The 23,056-nt window shown below is 39.3% G+C and overlaps 1 protein-coding gene across 1 annotated transcript in view; it reads right to left on the bottom strand.

Annotated features, from left to right (window-relative positions):
* The window catches only part of PLPP4 (phospholipid phosphatase 4), a 2,218,356-nt gene that overhangs the window by 1,371,398 nt on the left and 823,902 nt on the right, over positions 1-23,056 (bottom strand). The window contains exon 2 of the mRNA XM_044056071.1: positions 21,398-21,506. Coding sequence (XP_043912006.1) covers positions 21,398-21,506 — 109 coding nt within the window. The remainder of the gene's footprint in view (positions 1-21,397; positions 21,507-23,056) is intronic.

Raw genomic sequence — 23,056 nt, 5'->3', positions numbered from 1 at the left:
TCAGTGAGGTGTTCTAACATGTATGGAAAGTCTATTCCACAGACAGGTCAGCCTCCTGGAGGCAAACCTCTCTCTCCAGCAGGTTTTGTTTATATCACACAATAGAGTCAGACCTTTCAAGTGGGTAATGCATGAGGAGTTAGACTTATGGATATGGAGTATCTCTAGTAGGGGTGGGTCCAAGATTGCCTTGTAGGTGAGACATGGATCATCTCTGTACAATCTGTAGATACCAAGGAGAGTGACAGTGACTTGAGCCTGTCCACATAGGACAGGTTTTGGAGGCCATGGATTCTCTTTGTTAGGTATTTCTGTGGCCTTTCTAGTTGGTACAGATGTTTGGAGAGGTACATACCTAATGGGGTGTTATACTCAATTATTTGTCTAATGAGAGAGGAGTATAGACAGGTAATAACCTCCTTTTTCCTGGATGCAATTCCTTTACTTATGAGATGTACCAAGTAAAAGGCTTTTCTGACCACTGCGCTAAATGATGGTTGAATGTGAGATTATCAACATGAGTACCCATGTCTCTCACCACAGGTTGTGTGCTTTGGGGGTTGCCATTGATGTGGTAATCAATAGGGGCTGTGTTTTTGCCGAATGGTACGATGATACTTTTGCATTTTAGCTTTGAGGCCATGACTTTGGCAACAGTCATTCGTTGCTGTGAGACCCTACTGCAGTATGTTATCATCATCTGGGGAGCCAATGACAGCACCCAACTTGCACTCATCTGCAAACTTGGTCAGCCACAGGCCTTTTGTCTTTGCCTGGACCTCTGAGAAGTAAATACCAAACAGTAGGTGTCCCAGGACAGATCTCTGGAGAACTCCACTAGTGACAGGTCTGCTATAGGAGGTGAAGGTGCCTATTTTAACCATGAGGGTCCTGTTGGTGAGCCACTTAGCCACCCACCTGATGATACAGGGATTTACACCAAGTTGTGTTAGGTTCTCGATGATGCCCTAGTGGAAGACTGTGTCAAAGCCTTGGCCAAGTCAAGGTAAGATGTATGTACTGACTTTCCCTCATCCAGGGCCTTGGAGACCGTCTCAAAGAAGTCAACCAGGTTCAACAGGTAAGATCTGCCCTTGAATCCGAACTGGGTGGGGTCAAGTGCTTGGAGATTGCCTATGTCCTTGTTTATGAGATCCATAATAATACGCTCCATGGCTTAACAGATCAGACTTGTCAAGCTAATGGAGCAATAGTTTCCAAGGTCAGTGTGCAAGGGGATGATAATAGCAGTTCTCCACTCTGCTGGAATGAAGCCTGTACTTAGGCTGTGGTTCAATAGGGTGCTCAATGGCGAAGCCAGTTCTTGCTGGTGATGGTGCAGAATACAACCAGGGACACTGTCATGTCCCATGGAAGCTGTGTTGTTTGCCTTGGATAGGGCCTTTAACACTTGATCTATGAAGATATGAGGTGCGAGACAAGTATCGGGGATGTCAGAAGGGCCTTTGGGGGGACGGGGGGGTGAAGTTTGCACTGAACCTATCTGCTAGCAGGTTGGCTAAGTCAACAGGATCAGTGTAAGTGAAACTATTAAGTACTAATTCAGAACAAACCTGGGCCTTGCCATGTAGGTTCTTGATGTAACTGAAGAAGGCTTTGTGGTTTTCCTTTGTTCTGGAAGCTAGTTTTGATTCATAATTGGCTTTGGAGGCTTTCTCTAGTGATCTAATTTGCTTGTTGAGACTAATGAGGGTGTATTTACAATTTGGAATTTGTTCATTTTTAGCTTTGGACAACAGTTTCTTCCTTTTTTCGTAAAGTCTGTTGATAGATGATGTCCACCCTACAGGTTTGTTTTTCCTTAAAAGCAGGTTTTAGTTCTGCTGGGTATGGCTGAGACTCTGCAGATGTACAGGTGCTTTTATATTGAATTTGCATACTGTTCAGCATAGCTGTCTGCATCCTCTGAGGGTGGCATTTGAAGCTGCTGATACCCTCCTTTAAGAGGTTGTAGTCAGCTTTTGAGAGTTTTTTTTAGTTTGATTATGATGTTGGGGGGGGTTGGGTGGGAAAGAAACTTTGAATGAAACAGTACATTTATCTGATCTCAGCAGGGAGGAATATACTATGGGAGTGGTACAGCAGTTACCCATGTTGGTGAGAACCAAGTCCAGAATGTTATCTCCATTTGTGGAGGATGACACGAGCTGGTCTAGTGTGTTAGTACTGATGAAGTCATGGAATTGGGTGAGAGCATTAGTGCAGGAATAGTTCATCCAGTCTATGGTGATGTAGTTGAAGTCACCAAGAATCAGGGTGTTGGGGGGGTGCCTGTCATGGAGGGGGGTCTATAGCTGGCTATAACTTGGATGGGGATCTTGCCAATGGTCAGTTGCACCTGGAGTAGTTCCAGTGCATCATGCTGGAAACCAGTCTGGAGGTTTGCCTGTCCTTAATAAAGATAGAGACTCCCCCACCCTTTGTCTTCCTGCCCTCATTTTGGGGTCAGAATATGTGGAAAGAGGTATAGCCTGGTAAGGTAGGGGGTGCTCTCTACAACCCTGAACCAAGTTTCAATGACTGCAAAGACATCGGCATATTCCAGTGCAAGGAGAGCCTCCAGTGAATGCATTTTCAGGTTAAGGCTCCTAGCATTAAGCACCATGACCTTCATCATATATATCATATATATACATACACACACACACACACACACACACACACAGATATATATATATATATATATATATATATATATATATATATATATATATATATATATATATATATATATATATATATATATACGGGTTCACTTTAGATTATCAAAGTCTCAAAAACCTCAAACCCATATGGTTAAGACCATATGATCGAGTTTTCAGAAACTCAAAACTCTAAAGTGAATGCAAAAAACAAAACAAAACATAAAATCAATGTTTCTGCAGGGAGGCAAGCCCCCCTGCACCCCCCCCCACTTAGACATATCAACTCCAAGATCGCACTACAGCGAGAACATGGGAAATCTCCATTTCTGTGCTTCTGCATACAGCTCAGAATGGGAGATTTCCCTTTTCTTCACTGTAGTGCAATCTCGGAGTTGATATATTTAAGTAGGGGGGATGGGGGGGTGCAGGGGGGCTTGGCCCTCTGCAGAAACATTGTTTTTATGTTTTGTTTTTTTTTTAATTCAATTTAGAGTTTCGAATTTCTGAACACTCGATCATATGGTCTCGACCATTTGGGTTTCGAGTTTTTGGGACTTCGATAATCTAAAGTGAACCCATATACATATATATCTAAACACACACACAAACACACACATATACACATATATGGGAATGATTAAAGTGCATGAAATTAGTATTGTTTCAGTTTATGGTATTCTTTGCAGCAACCTCAATATGCCTAGAATATGATTTGTGCAGGAGTCAATTCTAGGAATACGTATATATATATATATATATATATATATATATATATATATATATATGTGGGTCTACCGGACTTTGTCAAAATCCCACATTATTAAATCGCAGTTCGACTACACTCAAAATATCGAAATCCTACTTCACTGAACCAGAGGAACAATGAAGATCTTCCTAGGGTAAATAATCTGTGATTCAAGATGGTGAACTTTGCCCTTTTCCAAACTGTATTGCAATCTAGGAGATGATATATTTAGTTAGGGTGGGTGTGGGGGGTGTAGCCCCTCACCTGGGTGCATTAGGGATGGTGTAGTTTTGGTTTTGTTTCCTTTTGGGTAAGTGGTTACTTACCCATAGTAGATGTTCTTTATTCCTCTGGTTCAATGAAGTGGGATTTTGATGTTCTGAGTGTCGAGGAACCACGATTCGATGATGCGGGATTTCAATAAAATGAGGTAGATCCATATGTGTGTGTGTGTGTGTGTGTGTGTGTGTGTGTGTGTGTGTGTGTGTGTGTGTGTGTGTGTGTGTGTAACAGACCAGTAGAAAAGATCAGTTTACATTACACAGCAAGAGAAGAAGCATGAAACAGTGACAACTTTGTCAGAGAGAATGCTGCAGGGTGATGGTCCAATGAGCTCCCATATGAAGTAGGACAGGATGAAGCATGGAGCATCTGAAGAGGATATACCACAAAATGATGTTTTGGAACTTTCTATAGAATACCCGCAGGAAATGGAGAGCAAAGAAGGTGCTCCCAGTCTTGAAGAAAATGATCTAAGGGAATAGTTGCTTGATTTAATAGAGACTGATAGATATATTATGATCAATGAAAGAAACAGATTACACAAACAAAATCAGACCTAAAATGTTAGAAATCTAGTAAAAGGAATGAACACAGTGATTAGGACTATTAAGAGACATTATTTTGATACAACAGAAAAAGACAGGATATATTACTGTGCAGCAAAATTAATAACAGAAATCTTACCACAAAAATGCAGAGCAATAAGGGAAAGGAAGCAAAGAAATAAAATGCCACCATGGAACCACCAAAGAGAGAAAAATATAAAACAGTTAAGGAAAGAAGTATTACCATTAAAGAATATAAATAGTGATCAGATCATGAAAAAATGCATAGAAAGATACATGTGGTAAAAGAAATGCACAGTATCAAAACAGAGTGGAAACTAACATACACTATCATCTCGAATACAGGGCATCACTACTTTCACATTTATAGCTGACTATAAAAAATTATTGCCATTTCTGCTATTACTTTTCTCTCATGTGATAGTACTGCCCATAATACTTCATTCTATGTATTAACATATTTTACTCTTGCATGTAGTTAAGGATCTTTGTATGTAATTAATGAAATGATAGTACTGCTTAAAATGTCCTATGTATTAAGATTGTTTTTTTTTTTACTTTTGTATTAATGTGGAGCTTTTCTCCGCAGGCCTCCACTGAAAATGGGCTCTTCCTAGGCAGAGTGAACTTTCCCGGTCAACAAATGCAATACATAAATAAATAAGTGTAGCTGGTTCAACCATCACCCTGTACCAGTTCCACAAAGAACCTCCCCACCCTGATCACTCCAAGTGAAGAGCAAAAAATAAAGGATTTCAGACTACTGCAGATACTGCTAGGTACACACACACACACACACACACACACACACACACACACACACACACACACCCACACACACACATAACTATTCAAGTGAAGAGAAAAAAACACGCTCCTTCTACTGGCACACCAACCAGGTGGCCAGATACACAATCCTGGTTCATCTCTTCAATGGAATAGCAAAAAAAAGGCCATCATCAGGTTCCTGGTGCTCCTAAAATGGGGAAGCCATTTCTGCATCCTGCTCTTGAACCTCCTTCCTCAAATTTTACTTAATTAAAATATATATACATTTATTTTAAACTGTAGTAAACAGTTGCTCCAGTTTATACCATAGCTACAATATTCAGATTTCACAAAAACAAAAAATATTCAAACTGTAGCAAACTGCTTTTAAAACTTTCTTAGACACTATAAGAATGCTATTTTTGTCTTGATAAGTGTGCAAAAGTAATGTTTAAAGCACGAAAGCTGCAGCACCAGGAAAATATCACCCTGGGGCAGGAATGGGATATAAACTAATGAGTAGGAAGGCAGTGTAGAAATATTTAGCAATTGTTGAAGCATCAGTAATAAAATGTGTACAGATGCGAATAAAACAGAGTAAGAAATAGTTCAGAAGACTAAAGCTAATGCTGAAAATTGCCTTGACATCAAGGAATACATTTTAGCCTTTAAACCAATTTGCTCTTTCTGTTCTTACAGTTTTTGGGGTGATTTACTGGCCTCAAAATTATTGGATAAGTTCAACGGGAAAACAAATAAAATGCTTTATGGATAGCAAATGATATATAAAAATCACACTGCAACAAGACTATATATATCTTGTGGGACTAAATATATAGATATATATATATATATATATATATATATATATATATATATATATATATATATATATATATACACACACACACACACACACACACACACTGGATATAAAAAGTTTACACACCCCTGTTAAAATGCCAGGTTTTTGTGATATAAAAAAATGAGACCACAATAAATCATTTCAAAATATTTCCCACCTTTAATTTGACCTATAACCTGCACAATTCAATTGAAAAACAACCAATCCTGTTTCTTAAGACAGAAGTGGCAAGCGTTATGACACCCACACAGATGGAACATAGAGGTACGACTGCTGAATCCTATACACTATACATACATGAATTCATGGATTGTGCCATCCCCAACAGAACCAAGACGCTATCCTCCAAAAAAAGGACAGCTGCCAAAAACAAACTCTACAACAGAAGGAAGAAGCTGTTGGAAAAAGTGTAAAACTCCTGATTGCAGGAATTCCCTGGTCAGCCTCAGTAAGAAGCTGAGATCTCTCATAAAATCCTCCAAAGCTAATTATGAAAATAAAATCGCCACTGATTCTAAAGACAACCAAAAAACATTCTACAGCTATATCAAGAATTTCAATGGCGACGCTCAGATCTGCTCTGAGCTACAGCACAATGGCACTAAATATACAGAACCAACTGATATTGCCAACATCCTGGCAGATAGGTTCAGTGCAAACATCACCCCCTCACCCCCCAAAGGGCCCATCATTATACTGGAAGAATGCAAAGCCCCTGGAATCATGGCTGCACAAGTAAAGACCGCACTCTCGAAAGCCAAGAACACAGCATCCATGGGACCTGACCGCATCCCAGACGTCAATCTGCACAAACTACAGAACAAACTGGCACCCCACCTAAGTGCCATGTTCAATCATAGCCTCACTTCAGGCTTTGTGCCTACTGAATGGCGCACAGCAACAGTTATCCAACTTCACAAAGGGGGTGCCACCATGGACCCTGGGAAATACCGCCCCATTAGCCTGATGAGTCTGGTCTGCAAGGCCATGGAACGTATCATTTTGGAACTTATAAACAAGGGCATAGGCAACCTACAAACTCTGGACCCCACTCAGCTTGGGTTTGTAAAAGAAAGGTCATGTCTCCTAAACCTGACTGATTTCTTTGAAGTAGTCACCAGAGCCATGGATGAGGGTAAGGTGGTGTTCACAGCCTATCTTTACCTCACCAAGGCTTTTGACACTGTCCCCCACTCTGGAATTATAGATAAACTCACTAGACTGGGTATAAATCCCTGTCACAAGATGGGTCACCAAGTGGCTCACTGACGGAACCCACACAATGAAAGTAGCCGACTCCAAATCCAACTTCAGACCAGTGACAAGTGGAGTACCATAGGCCTCAGTCCTGGGTCCTCTCCTCTTTGGCATCTACTTCTCAGAAGTCCAGGCTAATACAGCAGGTCTTTGGCTAATGAAGTTTGCAGAAAACTGCAAACTAGGTGCCATAACAGAATCTCCTAATGATGTAGACATTCTACAAAGGGGCCTCACTGAGACTGATGCTTGGTGTCAAAGTCATGGCCTCAAGCTCAATGCCAAGAAGTGCATTGTCATCCCTTCTGGGAAAAACACTGTACCAATGAACTACCACATAGACGGTAGCCTACTAAACACTGAAAGTATGATAAGAGACCTTGGGACACAGGTAGACAGTAGTCTCTGCTTTGATAATCACATTGCTACAGTAGGCAGGAAATCCTTCTACATGGCACACCTCATCACAAAGGGGTTCACCTCTAGAAAAAGAGATCATTGTTCCTCTCTACTCATCCCTCATCAGACCCATTACAGAGTACAATGTCCCATTTGGCATGTACCTTGCAAGACATCTACAACTAGAAAGGCCACAGAAATACCTCACAAAGAGGATTACCAGCCTCAAGCAGATGCCATATGCAGACCGTCTCAAAAAACTCCTTATCGCCTACTCAGAGGTGACCTCTGCCTAACATACAAAGCCATGTCAAACCCACATCTGTTGGACATGCTACACTTAAAGAAACCCCAATCCCTCTGCACCACATGCTCCAGGGACCTAAACCTTACCACCATAATAAACAGAACATGCTGGAGGGATAGATTCCTGTCCCAGAGACTTCCCATGCTCTGGAACAGACTACCCATTCATGTCAAGCAGAGCTCCTCATTAGCCCTCTAAGAAAAATCTCAACAATTGGATGGGAAATAGGAATTCACCCTGGGGATCACTTCTGTAACTCTGCTAGACAGGGAAGCAGGAAAATAATTTTCTTGGGTGGCGAAAGCCAGGGATCTTCTTTGGCTAGGCTTATATAGGCCTCAGGGCCGATAGCCAAGTACATACCTATGAACCTAAAAGTAGCTTTGCACATTGAGACTGCAACATCAGTGATTACAGTCTTATGTACAGCTACACTAAGTCATAAAATACCAGGATTTGTAGGCAGATATGAAAGCAATGTGGAAGAAAGATACCCAGACAGTGCCAATTGTATTAAGAGCAGCAGGCCTAATAACAAAGAATTTACAGTCATATTTAGGTATGCTGCTAATACATGCAACTCTATAAATTGCAGGAGTCAATTCTAGTCATACTGAGGTTACTGCAAAGAACACTTTTGACTAATACCAAAAATTAAAACAATACTAATTTCACGAACTTTAATCATACCGACTTAGGAATGGGCTCCATTCCCATCATGGTATTAGAAATCCACAAGACTTGGAGATAAACCATGAACTGACAAATTATATTAAATATGGTAATTTGAAGCTCAGTAAGCTTCGTTTATGGACTATATGGAATTTGCAGAGAAGTAATTGTTAATTATTGATATTTCCTCACAGTTTCCAACAGGTTGGAATGCATAATGGATATATAAAAAAGGAGTGCTGTCTTTCCACTGAAACCAAGTCTCTGTTTCAGCACAAATGTGGATGCATTAAATTGGCAGGAGAGCTTCAGCAATTTATTGTTAAGAACTCTAACTCTGAGCAGAGCAACCCTGTTGTGGTCAGTACTTGTATTTGCTGCAGGCCTTTTTTACTGTGCTGGAATGTCCAAATGTTAGACTTTGTCTTAAAAAGGCACTATGGGGACAGAAAGTGCTTTGGACAATATTTAGAATAGTATCTGTGGAATAAAAGGTACAGACCATCCCAGGTTAAGCATGTTGGGATGATGAACACCTCATTCCAAACTGGCACTTTCTGGATCCCACTAGAATGTCACCAGTGACTAAATTAATTAATCAAGCCAATTATCTTCTCACTGTACTTGAACTGGGAGAGGGTAAGATCCCTTTCAGGAGCAGAATCTTACCTTTATCTTACAGATGCACAGTGATCTCCAATAGGTCTCCCTGTATGTTGCCTTGGGTTGAGTATCCCAAGTCTTTCACAGCTATATAAACCACCTCCAAATCACAGTCATATATGTCTGTTAAAAGGACTGAAAGGCTCTCATGACATCACAGATCCTGGCACCAAAAAGGCAACTATCACCTTATTTTTCCTCATACAATCAAGTGAAGAGTCAGTGTGCCTGAAGGTGGTGTTCTCAGTTACTGGAACATTTCTCCTTGGATATGGAGACTTACTGAAAGTGAATGGTTTGCATTCTGTAGAGTGGTAATTCACTGAGCTATGTCAATATCCTTGAATTGTATTAGTGGTTTGTTGCCAAGACCCTTTTGTCCACATTCCTAGAGGGTGGGGATTTATTTATTTTTTTTACAACCTCACTGCATATTGGTTTGGTGCGATATTTCAGAGGTAAAGCCAAGTTTATTGTTGCTTGCTGACCATCTGTATAAGTAAGAATGTATCCTTCCAGTTATACAGACAATTACACATCTTCATGTTCTACTGGTTCAGCAGTACTATGTGGTTGGTAAGCATTAGGAAGTACTTTCACTGCCTCAGAATATTAAGTGTGAAGAAGCTGACAACATAAGGAATAGAGGTATACTGAACTTCTGTGTTAGGTAGGAGGGTCAGTTTACTGACAGAAGGAATGTTATACTGAATCAATTTATTTCTAGTTCTTTGTGTCAAACAAATATAGCAAAGGTTCTTCAAATTCTGAGTAACATAAATACTTTAATAGTTCTTTTTTTCCAGTTCCATAACATGTTTATGCACATTTTCATATGAATTTCTGATATTATCTAATATTTACAGATTCTGGGTATCTTTTTTTATTGTCCCCTCAGCTTCAAAATCATCTGCTGAAAACAAAATTACTATTGTTTTAATACATTTGGCAATAAATTATTTATTTTATGGTTAAAACCCCATATTTTTCTATCTAAATCAGTTGTAAAAACATGTCCCAATCACTGAAATATTCAGTTCCTCATTTAGTTTCTCAAGAATTTTATTTCTCTATTGGTTTAACTGATTCGTACTTGATATAGTCCAAATTAGTGCTGCATTCTGAGATACTGCTATGCCACAATGTTTTCCCTCAGATTATTACTACTTCTTAATAGTCTATGGTTTCTGCATGACAAGAGAGAAATGTATCTGTGGCACTTAAAACTGTGAACACTAATATGTTGGCAACAAAACCGTGATAGTCAAAACTCACTATGAAACTACTGCAGCCTTTTTTGGGGCCTATATTAGGCAATCGAACTTTAAAAATTTCGAGTGTCATATGGTCGACACCATATGATAGAATTTTTGAAAGTTCAAATATTTTAAAGGAACTGTCCGTACAGCGTGGAATGGGAAGATGTCTCTTTTCCTGCAATGTAGTGCAATCTCTGAGTTGGTATATTTAAAGAGTGGGGTGTGTGGGGGGTGCAAGGGGGCTTGCCTCCATGCTTAAAACATTCAGGTATGTTATTTGTGTAGTTTATTTTTTTTATTAAAAGTTCGATCATATGGTGTTGACCATATGATAGTCGAACATTTGAAAGTTCGATTATCTAACATAGCCCCCCCTTTTTTGCAGGGAGTCTTCACACCCATACACAACAAAATATTGGCTCTGCCTTCATATCCTTGCTAATTATATACACTCTCTCAGAGACTGTTGTACCTTGGAGTAATACAAGTTCTTCGAGATTCTGCAATCTTGAAATTACCTCTTACTGAAAAAGAATTGCTAAAGTGTTTGGCAACTAAAAGGTACCTCTCCTCTCCTGTCTTTTTTTTTATCCCTCATTGATTTCATTAATATTCCATTTCCTGTTGAACAATTCCATTTAATTTTCGTTTAATCCTTCTCTTCAGCTATGCCACGCATCTTAAAAGTTCACACGTCTTTTTATTCATAGCCACTCAGTTATTTTCAGATTACCTCCTTAACCAATGCAGGGTTGTGGGTAAGCCACAGCTTATCACATCAGTCAAAAAATGTGAGGCACAGACATTCATACTGAAAAGTATTCCACGTTACCAAACCTCTCACACACACACACACACACACACACACACACACACACACACACACACACAGTTGGCATGCATAGCTATACACAAATAGAGGCTTCCCTGACAACCTGTAATTGATTTCTGATCACTTCACACATTTACTGTGAAAGCTCACTAATGTGAAAAAGCATTTGGAACTATAAATACAAAAAAAATGCACACTTCTAGTGGCAACACCACTACCTACCCCCACCCAATACCCCTCCCAATACCCCACACAGTCTCACTACTTACATACACCCACTCAGGACAGAATACTGAAAGGAGAGATTCCTGGTCCATTGGCAATTTGACCCTCAGGAGAAAATCTGGGCAGTCGTACACAAATTATTGCCAATCAAAAGTGTTTCATTCATGAATAAGCATTGATCTCTCCTTGTCATAGTTTCCAATCCAGGTATTTGCTAATTCAGGTTTTTTTTTTTTTTTGTTCTACTGCAATAATGTAGCTTACCCCCTTAATACTCCTCGACTAAATCCTTGACCTTTACTTAGACTGGCAGTGTTTTGTATTTGCATACAACACTAGACCGAGACCAAGGGTAATTACCACTTCAAAACCAGCCACTGTGTAGGTAGGAATGTTGATTATAATGGTGTGCATATCTTCATGTTTCAAATCTAACCCTTCCTCCTTGTGTGGTGGCATCTCTGCAAGGCTGGTTGCAGCCACTGCAGGCCCTGGGCAGACACACCTCTTGGCCAGCCTACCCACCAAGTTGGGTGTCTCATCATGTTCAAGTCTCTACCAAAACCCTGAGGGAAGTTCTACCACCAATACAGTCCTCTGTCCTCCTAGGATAGGCATGCGATCCTCCCTGGCCAAGATAATAATCAGATTCTGGTCACCCGTGTTGCAGCCAGGGCTTATCCCTCTACATTACCAACAAAGCACCTGGCTACACCATTTAGAAAATCATCAATTCACTTACAGAAGCTCTTTGGATATGGAAACAAACTGGAGCACCTGGCAAAATCTCAGGCAGGCACAGACAGGATACTCAGATCACACAGAAGACACTTCTGTGGAGATATACACGTGTAAATAAATACAGTCGACTTTTATAGTTTAAAGGTGCATCCAATAACACTTTCTTCTGCCATATTTTCCTTTGTCTGACTTTCCATCTATTAAATGTGTTTCAGTTAGCTGTCCCTAGCCACAGTACACTACTGTGCCCATCCAAAATATCTTATCGTTGTAAATGTTTATTCAATTACATATTACCTATGCACTTGGATTTTTTTTTGTTAGTATTTTTTTCTTTTCTTTTTGTAGGCTGTCATTCATTCCTTGGCTTCTTTATCTTCTTTTATAGCTCCCCACACTTATCTCTTAGATTTTTATCTTTTTGATTTCTCATTTCCTACACAAGTATAATCACATTTTACAAATTTATTCCCAAAAGTCTGCAAACTTGGCAGTCCTTTCTAAAATACCTGCAGTTGTTTCTCATCAGAAAGCGTAGCTACTTTTTCTATATCATTTTTATTGTCAAAAAATAAACAATGACTCTTGTCAGCTTTGCTCTGTTTAGGCATCTAAGTGCTCATCTTCATCATCCACTGATGACAAAATAATGCAAATACAAAGTTAACCTTGGACCCCCTTAATATAGTTTATTGATAATACTCGCACTGTCAGGAGTTAATCATTAGTTTAGTTGCCACCACTACCTAGACAAGTATGGAAACAATAATGGTCCTCTATTCGCAGAGTTTACCAACTCCTCACCTAAATCCTTCACTCATATATAGCATCTTCACCAAAATAAAAATAAGTTTGTGCCAGGATATCCTGGCTTATTCCCCAAAATGCTGCTAACCACCTCAGATGCATCTCAGGCCATGTACACTCTGTAATGGGGGGTATATCCCATCCCTAAAATACCTTCTTGATCATGTAGAAATGCTACTTTTCTATGGGATACACCCCCCATTACAGTGTGTACATGGCCTCAAATGCATGTTAGGCCATGTACACTCTATAATGGGGGTATATCCCATCCCTAAAATACCTTCCTGATCATGTAGCAATGCCACTTTTACTATGGGATATACCCCCCATTACAAAGTGTACATGGCCTCAGATGCATCTCAGGCCATGTGCACTCATCCCATCCCTAAAATGCCTTCCTGATCATGTAGCAATGCCACTTTTACTATGGGATATACCACCAATTACAGAGTGTACATGGCCTCAGATGCATCTCAGGCCATGTACACTTTGTAATGGGGGTATATCCCATCCCTAAAATACCTTCCTGATCATGTAGCAATGCTTCTTTTACTATGGGATATACCTCCCATTACAGAGTGTACACGACCTCAGATGCATCTCAGGCCACGTGCACTCTGTAGTGGTGGATATATCCCATCCCTAGAGTACATTCCTGATCATGCAGCAATGCCCATTTTACTATCGGATATAACCCCCATTACAGAGTGTACATGGCCACAGATGCACCTCAGGCCACATACACTCTGTAGTGGGGGGTATATCCCATCCCTAAAATACCTTCCTAATCATGTAGCAATTCCACTTTTACTATGGGATTTACCTCCCATTGCAGAGTATACATGGCCTCATATGCATCTCAGACCACATACACTCTGTAATGGGGGGTATATCCCATCCTTAAAATACCATCCTGATCATGTAGCAATGCCACTTTTACTATGGGATATATCCCCTATTATAGAGTGTACATGGCCTCAGATGCATCTCAGGCAATGTACACACTGTAATGGGGGGTATATCCCATCCCTAAAATGCCTTTCTGATCATGTAGCAATGCCACTTTTACTATGGGGAATAACCCCCATTACAGAGTGTACATGGCCTCAGATGCACCTCAGGCACATACACTCTGTAGTGGAGGGTATATCCCATCCCTAAAATACTTTCCTGAACATGTAGCAATGCCACTTTTACTATGGGATATACCCCCGATTACAGAGTGTGCATTGCCTCAGATGCATCTCAGGCCACATACACTCTGTAGTGGGGGGTATATCCCATCCTTAAAATACCTTCCTGATCATGTATCAATGCCACTTTTTCTACGGGATATACCCCCCATTACAGAGTGTACATGGCCACAGATGCATCTCAAGCCACGTGCACTCTGTAATGGGGATATATCCCATCCCTAAAATACCTTCCTGATCATATAGCAATGCCACTTTTACTATGGGATATATCCCCCATTACAGAGTGTACATTTTCTCAAATGCATCTCAGGACATGTACACTCTGTAATGGGGGGTATATCCCACCCCTAATATACCTTCCTGATCATGTAGCAATGCCACTTTTACTATGGGATATACCTCCCATTACAGAGTGTACATGGCCTCAGATGCATCTGAGGCCAAGTACACTCTGTAATGGGGGTATATCCCATCCCTAAAATACCTTCCTGATCATATAGAAATGCCACTTTTACTATGGGATATACCCACCATTACAGAGTGTACATGGCCTCAAATGCATCTCAGGACATGTACACTCTGTAACGGGGGTGTATCCCATCCCTAATATACCTCCCTGATCATGTAGCAATGCCACTTTTACAATGGGATATACCCCCCATTACAGAGTGTACATGACCTCAGATGCATCTCAGGCCATGTACACTCTGTAATATGGGGTATATCCCATCCCTAAAATACCTTCCTGATCATGTAGCAATGCCACTTTTATTATGGGATATACCCCTAATTACAGAGTGTACATGGCCTCAGATGCATCTCAGGCCATGTACACTCTGTAATGGGGGTTATATCCCATCCCTAAAATACCTTTCTGATCATGTAGCAAGGCCACTTTTACTATGGGATATACCCCCCATTACAGAGTGGTCATGGCCTCAGATGCATCTCAGGTCACATACACACTCTAATGGGGGTTATATGCCATCCTTAAAGTACTTTCCTGATCATGTAGCAATGCCACTTTTACTATGGGATATACCCTCTATTAAAGAGTGTGCATGGCCTCAGAATCATCTCTGGCCATATACACTCTGTAATGGGGGGTATAACCCATCCCTAAAATTCCTTCCTGATCATGTAGCAATGCCACTTTTACTATGGGTTATACCCCCCATTACAGAATGTACATGGCCTCAGATGCATCTCAGGCCACGTACACTCTATAATGGGTGTTATATCCCTTCCCTAAAATACCTTCCTGATCATGTAGCAATGCCACTTTTACTATGGGTTATACCCCCCATTACAGAAAGTACATGGCCTCAGATGCATCTCAGGCCACGTACACTCTATAATGGGTGTTATATCCCTTCCCTAAAATACCTTCCTGATCATGTAGCAATGCCACTTTTACCATGGGATATACCCCCCATTACAGAGTGCACATGGCCTTAAATGCATCTCAGGCCACCTACACTCTGTAATGGGGGTATACCCATCCCTAAAATACCTTCCTGATCATGTAGCAATGCCACTTTTACTATGCAGCACACATTGTCATTTTATTCTCTTCCTTCTAAACTATCCAGTTTATCTCAGTCTGCTTCACCTCCTGAACTATCTACCCTATAATTTCCCGCATGCCTTTTGCAGTAACATCATGGTTCTTACATTTCCGTCATCTGTTCCTCTGCTTTCCAACCCTGCATTGTTATCTGCTTTACCAGATTACTCACCAACTGATATTCTACTCTTTCATGCATTAATCTTTCCTCACTTACCATCTCTATTCCAAAAATGATAAATGCCCAAAGGATTCTTCCATATGCCTTGCTTATCAGCTGTAATAGAACCTCCAAAGAGTCTAGCCCTACAACACTACCACCATATAGGCAAAATATCTGCTTTCACCCTCCCCAACTCCAACATCCTGCTGTTTCCCACCAAACTTCTGCTTTTATTCCTCGATGTATACTTTAGCACCTATGTAACACTATAAGCTGCTGAGTATAACAGAGATGGATGTTTCTTCATATTTGTAACTAACTCTCTAAATACCTTAACTTTATTTGCAACTGCTGCTCTAACAAACACTGCACTAATCTTAACTCATTCCCTCCAGTACAGCACTTTTGATTGTGTACCTTTAACTCCCAGTGGGTGTGGCTTGAGCCATTAAAAAATGAAGTTATTACCTTACAGTTCAAACAAATACTCATTGACATAAGTCAAATATCAATACAGCTGTGTTTGCTATCATGTATGCTTCAAGATAAAATATTCTGATACCTTATATGTAGCATGGTTTTGCAATTATTAATGCAAATATGAAGAAGCAATATTCGACGTCTAGAGGCAAAGTAGGAGGTAACTGCAGAAATGCCTGGAGGCCTCACTCGGCTGTAATGAGTTAAGACCTGAACAGCTTTTTAGAAATCCTAATGCATAATGCTTAAAAAAAACTTTTAAGGACTATTGCTTTTGTATGTTTTAAACAACTGAAAATATCTTAATTCGAGATATGTAAAAGCTACATTAGCTAGGTAACTCTTGTTTAACATTCTTACTGTTTTAGTCATACTGTTCTTAATTATGTGCCCAGTTTCCAATACCATGAATTACAGAGCATGTACTGGCGTACACTTCCTGCTGTCCTTCAGAGCAAAGCATACCTCTCAACTGTACAGATTTTCGCAGAATGTCCAGATTTTTGACTCATATTTTTGGTCCGTTTTTCATAAAATTGTGGTTTTCTGGCAAATTGTAGCAAATCATTAAAGATTGAAGTTAGAAAATCATGACATTGATTTGAGTTTCAGACTTTATACCCTTCAGAAAATTCATGATAATGCAAAACCTGTTATTCTATCAACTTTCTAAGTTTGTAAGAATGATATTTAAAAAGTGTCCCTATTTTTGTGCCTTTGTCCAAATTTTATTTAGGACTTTGTCTAGTTTTCTTCTTCTAAGAGGTTGAGAGGTATGGAGCAAAGTGTTACACTTTCATAATGGATGGAAATAAAACTAAACAAGGGTCTCATTGTTTCTGAGTACACATTTGAACTAACCTATATAACCATCAGCTAGTACAATCAAAATGTTGTACATACATTAGTATGTGTTTAACTAGCCACCTATAATAAGCACTTAATGCTTTACCTTCAATATTTCTTTACAGACAAATAAGTGTTTTTATATTGCTAATATATCCAGTGAATGAAGCATTAGAAATCTATTATACAATGCCTCCTCTAAAACGTGCACACTGATTGGCCAGCCCAACCAGCGTGCCCATTGTAAATCCCTCAATATACTAACGGAAAAAGGTCCGGTCGCCCGGACTTTTTCCGTTAGTATAAACACTAATCTCGCTATGTTAAAAGAGTTTAACATAGCGACACAGGTTTAAAAAAAGCAACGCAGATCTCCGTTGCTTTTTTTAAAGCTGTCTCGCTATGTTAAACTCCTTTAACATAGCGACACAGTGTGTAAAAAGCAACGGAGATCTTGCGATCTCCGTTGCTTTTTTTTAAAACCTGTCTCGCTATGTTAAATGATTTTAACATAGCGAGACAGCTTTAAAATAAGCAACGGAGATCTCCGTTGCTTATTTTAAAGCTGTCTCGCTATGTTAAATCCATTTAACATAGCGAGACAGTAAAAAGCAACGGAGATCTTGCGTTCTCCGTTGCTTTTGCCCACAGCTCTGATGTACTGCGTAGGCATGCGCAGTACATCAGAACTGCCGCTGAACACCAGACAGCTGCGGAAGGGCAGCAAAGAGGCATTATACAATGCCATTATTTAAGAAAAGTAATTATTTATTTTCTTAAATAATGTCATTGTATAATAGCAATAACCCACTTCTGGGTGTGGGTAATGCTGGATTTACCCACGGTTGTCTTTGTTTGGTCCTCGGGCTCGCCCTCGGGACCAAACCACGCCAACCGTGGGTAAATCCAGCATTACCCACACCCAGGCGTGGGTTATTGCTATAGTATCTTATCTGTAATAAATTTAAAGGGACTTTATAAATGTGGAATGCAATTACTCAGCGACCAATAAAAATACAGCTTGTTTACATATATACATTGTTGCTCTTTACATTTTCTCTCAGATTCACAAATTATGCTGGGTGACTTAATCACCTGACACCCCCAAAACAAAGACATCTTAATATGCTTCCATACATGCAGCACATTCACTCATCCCATCCACTCTGCTTTGCTTAATATAAACATAGACTGATAGCACCCTTCCAACATATACTGTGTCTTTAGAAACAGAAGTGGAGTGGTAATTAAATGGGGGCGGTTTAAAACTAAATTGCAATGTAACATATAGTCATATGAATCATGCCTCTAACAAGAGACAATACTTCTCATTAAAAATGTTTAGGACAAAACAAGTTACAACAAGAATCTTCAATCTATCTTTAAGAAAGCAGGTGAGACAGATTGTAAAATGTGATATTAACATATGTATAAAGTGAGGAAACAGTGTGCCTTGGGTCTGTGGTGCAGTGGGATAGAGCTCTTATTGAGACCCAAGTGACTGAGGCTCATTTAGTGGCCCTGGCACTGTAGGAGCCAGACAGGGAGTCAATGGGTGTGGCCTGCTAGCCTCTCCATAGTGGTGGGGAGAGAAGCAGGTAGTTGAACAGCACATGGAGAAGTGCAATTTCTCCAGAAGAGACTAGGGAAACCACTTTCCATGCTTGGGGGAGGTGAACAGGGCTGTTTGCTAGCAATACTCCTTGTGGAAGTGAGTGACCAGCATAAATAGCCCATTATATATTCCCATTTGGTTCTGAAGCTGGGTGTTCTCTGAGATAGTAAGTCTAAAAGAAAAAAAACCTTCAAACTGTTTCTAATGACTGTTTCAATGGCAGACCCTTCTAGTCAACCATCACCATTGTGATGGGAAATGAACAGGACAACTGATGGGGAGGAGGGCGATGATAAACAGGCAGTGAGAGAAAAGAGTGATCAAAACAATTAGTGTAATGTACCAAAACAGTGGCTCTACCAAAAACAGATTCATGCAATACATCAACCATTCATTATTACATGCTGTAGGTTCTTTAAAATGGGTTTATATTAAATCAGCAAATGCTTAAAATAGCAAATGCTGATTTATCTAGCCTTTGAGAGTGAAAGCTGAAAATCTTGAAGACACAGAACAGCGATTATTTCCCAGGGGAAAAAAATTGCTGTTCCACAAAAAGTTCAAAACACAAAAAAAAGTGGGGTGCTTCATCCCCACACCCCCCCCCCCCCACTTAAATATGCCAACTCCAAGATACCACCACAGTGGAGGAAATGGCAAAGTCCTGAAAATGGCCCAGTGATTTTTTTCCCTGGGAAAAAAATTGCTGTTCTGTGTCTTCGGGATTATCAGCTTTCACTCTTAAATGGTCGCTAAATCAGCGTTCGCTGATTTAATATAGACCCTTTAAAACTTTACTATGTGCTTTCCTTCAGTTTATCTTCTGCCCTTAATATATATATCAGAGAGAAAGAGGATTTTCCTTTTTTTCTGCTTCTGGCTGGGATCCTCCTGTATACATATTCAAAATGAAGAAGCGTCTCCTCTTAGCACATCTCTGTGTTCCAGGTTTTCCAGTGCTTAAAAGTAAGTGCTACCTCTTCAGCTCTCTTTATATTGTACTGCTCACTTCAATTTCTTCTATCTCTCACTCTCTGACTTCATTATTATACATTGTATACTCACAGTGAACACATCTAAATCTCATACAAACAACAATATTCTGACAAACATACAACATTTTTTTGGAGGGGGTCTTGTTGAAATTCTAAGGACCACAACTGTGATTAAATTCTAAGGACCACAACTGTGATTATTAGAACAGTGAGTCTAAAAGTACTAATACAGGAAAACCTACTAAGTTCAGGTTTTATATACTGCAAACAGTTCCATTTGCACTTAGATGAGGGTTTAGGGCAAAGGCCCCTCTGCAAAAGCGCTTCAGTGGAGTAACAAGTGAGATATAAGGTTTGCTGTACTTCCCTGTCAATCGCACTTTTTTTATAGCTGTGAGACTCAAAACTACACATCATACATTTTCTGATATCGACTCCATGATTTGTAAAATCCAGTGGAACTTTCCTTCTGTCTTTCTGTTCTATAATATGCCTTCTACACATAACCAGCATCCACTGATAACTAGCTTTTAAAGCAGGCTTTTCCTTATGCTAATAAGGCACCCTGTTGTAAAGTGATATATAATGTAGAGTAAAAGGTGATGGCTCAAGTTAAAATTTAATACATTATCCAGCATTATCTAGTGACTTGCTCACTGCATCTGCTTCACACGCCCTTATCAAAAGCAGTGGTTCACTTCTTTAGAAGTTCAAGAAAAATGGCCTACTTTTATACTTTCAGGAACCAAATGATTATACACTTCAGCTCTTGACCAAATATGCTACTGAATGGGGGAAAAAGTATTGCAACAAAGTAGGAGGATTAGCAAACTATCAACTTTTATTCTCAGTTAATTAAACTAGGCATCACTGCCATACTCATTTTTTTTCGCAGCCTAACATTGGCTACATTGCTTCACTTTAAGCAGCTCACTGAATCGCTTCCATGTGTCAGGTGAGGATTCAGTTGGGTAACTCTTTGAAGCTACTATCTGCCAAATATCATTTTGCATGCAACAGCAATTTTCCTAGAATCAATTTAACAAAATGCAGTGGCTGTCTAAATAAATAACATAAAATGCAATACATATTTTTAATTTATATTTAAAGAAGGTACCGGAAAGATTGTTAGTAAGCAGCACAGTAATGTGAAGTTAAAAGTTAATAGCAGAGTGATGTATTATTGCAATCCGGTGGGCAGTGACATAGAAATATATTTTAAGAATGTTGAATCAATTTTGCAGAAGACCTTAATCATAGCATAAAATTTGAGAATAATTTCAATACACCTGAGGATAGCAGTTTTTGCATTGTCAGTCCACAGCACAAATAATAAGCACATTACTAGAAATGTTTTCATTTTTATTTAATATAGCTTCCTCAGAAATTAAAGGAAAATATCTTATTTATTTACAGAAGAATTGTGCAACTTTTTTGCCAGTCAGCCACCTTATGAAAATGTATTAAAAAAATGTACTTACAAACATGACCCTTGTAGGTATGTGGTCTGATTTTATAAGAGGGTTTTTATATAGCCAAATCTCCTCCTGCTGGATAACTCGCTGAAAAGGTTCCAGAAACTCTGTAAAACTGGACATAATATAAAAGTAATATCAGCAGACTTTAAAATAAATATGCTAAGTAAAGAGGTATACAAATAAAAAAAATACTTCTGGAATGCAGATTTGTATTAAGTAGTGAAATTCACAATTAATAATGTAAAAAAAAAGCAGCAGTGTTTGACTATTTAAAAAGGTAATTTTACGCAAACCATATCAGCCTTACTCAACATGCATAGAAGACTTTTAGTATGTATGGGATCCAGTATAAGTGGATAGTAAAACCATAATGCAGTTATACTGCACTGTTCACAGTACCCACAGTCTTCTACCTGTTACAGCTGAAGCAAAAGCAACATAACAAGGAAATTAAACACTAAACACTGCAAGAAACTGCATTGAGATAAGCAAATATGAGTTCCCTAAAGAAATACACTATCTCATGTACGTTCCAGGGCCCCTATCTGCTATTGATGCAATTGGAGTATCTTTGTAAACATTGGGGACTGTTTGTTTTTAATTATTTTCTACATATTAGGAGGCACAAATATACTACTTGGTTGCAACTGGCACTGCTCATACAGTGGTGCCATACCTCACAACTGTCCAGATTTTCGGCTCATTTTTTTGGTCTGTTCCTTATAAAATTTGTGGTTTTCTGGCAAATCACTGGAATGATCAGAGGATTGATGTCACTAAATAATGACATACATTTGAGTTGCATACTTCACATCCTTCAGAAAAATGTATGTTAGAACAAACCCTGTTACTCTGCCAACTTTCTAAGTTTATAAGTGCAATATTTAAAACATGTCACTATTTTGGGGCCTCTGTCCATCCATTCTGCTGGGCTTTTCCTAAGATGTTGAGAGGTATAAGTGGTATTTGTCCTCCTGTTGAACATATGACACATTCTACACACACATTTTATACTACTGCTATTGTATGTAGCTTTGTGACAATGCTTGCTCTTCTTACATGTGACTGTGGCTTTGTACCTACCACTGTAGATAGTGACAATGTCACTAACATTTTTAGGTATGAACATGTATATGATGGCTTTCCCCTCACTGATGTGTATTCTTAATTTTACTGCTTGGAAATGTGCTCTGTGATGTTATTTTACATATGATATTGTATGTTTGACTGAAGGTGATCACCCGCTATAGAATGACACGACATACTGTGCAGCCTGTACAGGCTGAGTACATTATATATTGTATGTGATTACATAGAATGCTCTGTTCCATGCCCTGCATCCTGTATGCATATCAGCTCAATGTTCACTCCATGACTATCATCTAATCTCGTTCTTTCAGACACACTGCTCATTACACTGTGCTGCCCAATTTCTCTTGCAATGTTGCATAACATTATGCCACTGAACATCTGCTTCTTTGCGTCCATGTTTAGCCTTCAAATTCTGATGTCCTTCACAGATGGTTTACACAGACCTTTTATTCCTTTTCCTGACATTATGTTGCATTTCTCTCATAAATACCTGATGCTCTTCTTTCCTGGTGTTATTACGTTTAAGTTTTTTAGTAGTAAATAATTAAGATTACTTTGCATACAATGACA

The sequence above is a fragment of the Protopterus annectens genome, chromosome 14.part0 (genome assembly GCF_019279795.1).
Source record: "Protopterus annectens isolate FY-2018-M chromosome 14.part0, PAN1.0, whole genome shotgun sequence".
Classification (NCBI taxonomy): Eukaryota; Metazoa; Chordata; order Ceratodontiformes; family Protopteridae; genus Protopterus; species Protopterus annectens.
The sequence above is the reverse complement of the archived record's forward strand: the minus strand, read 5'-3'. Positions and strand labels throughout refer to the sequence as shown.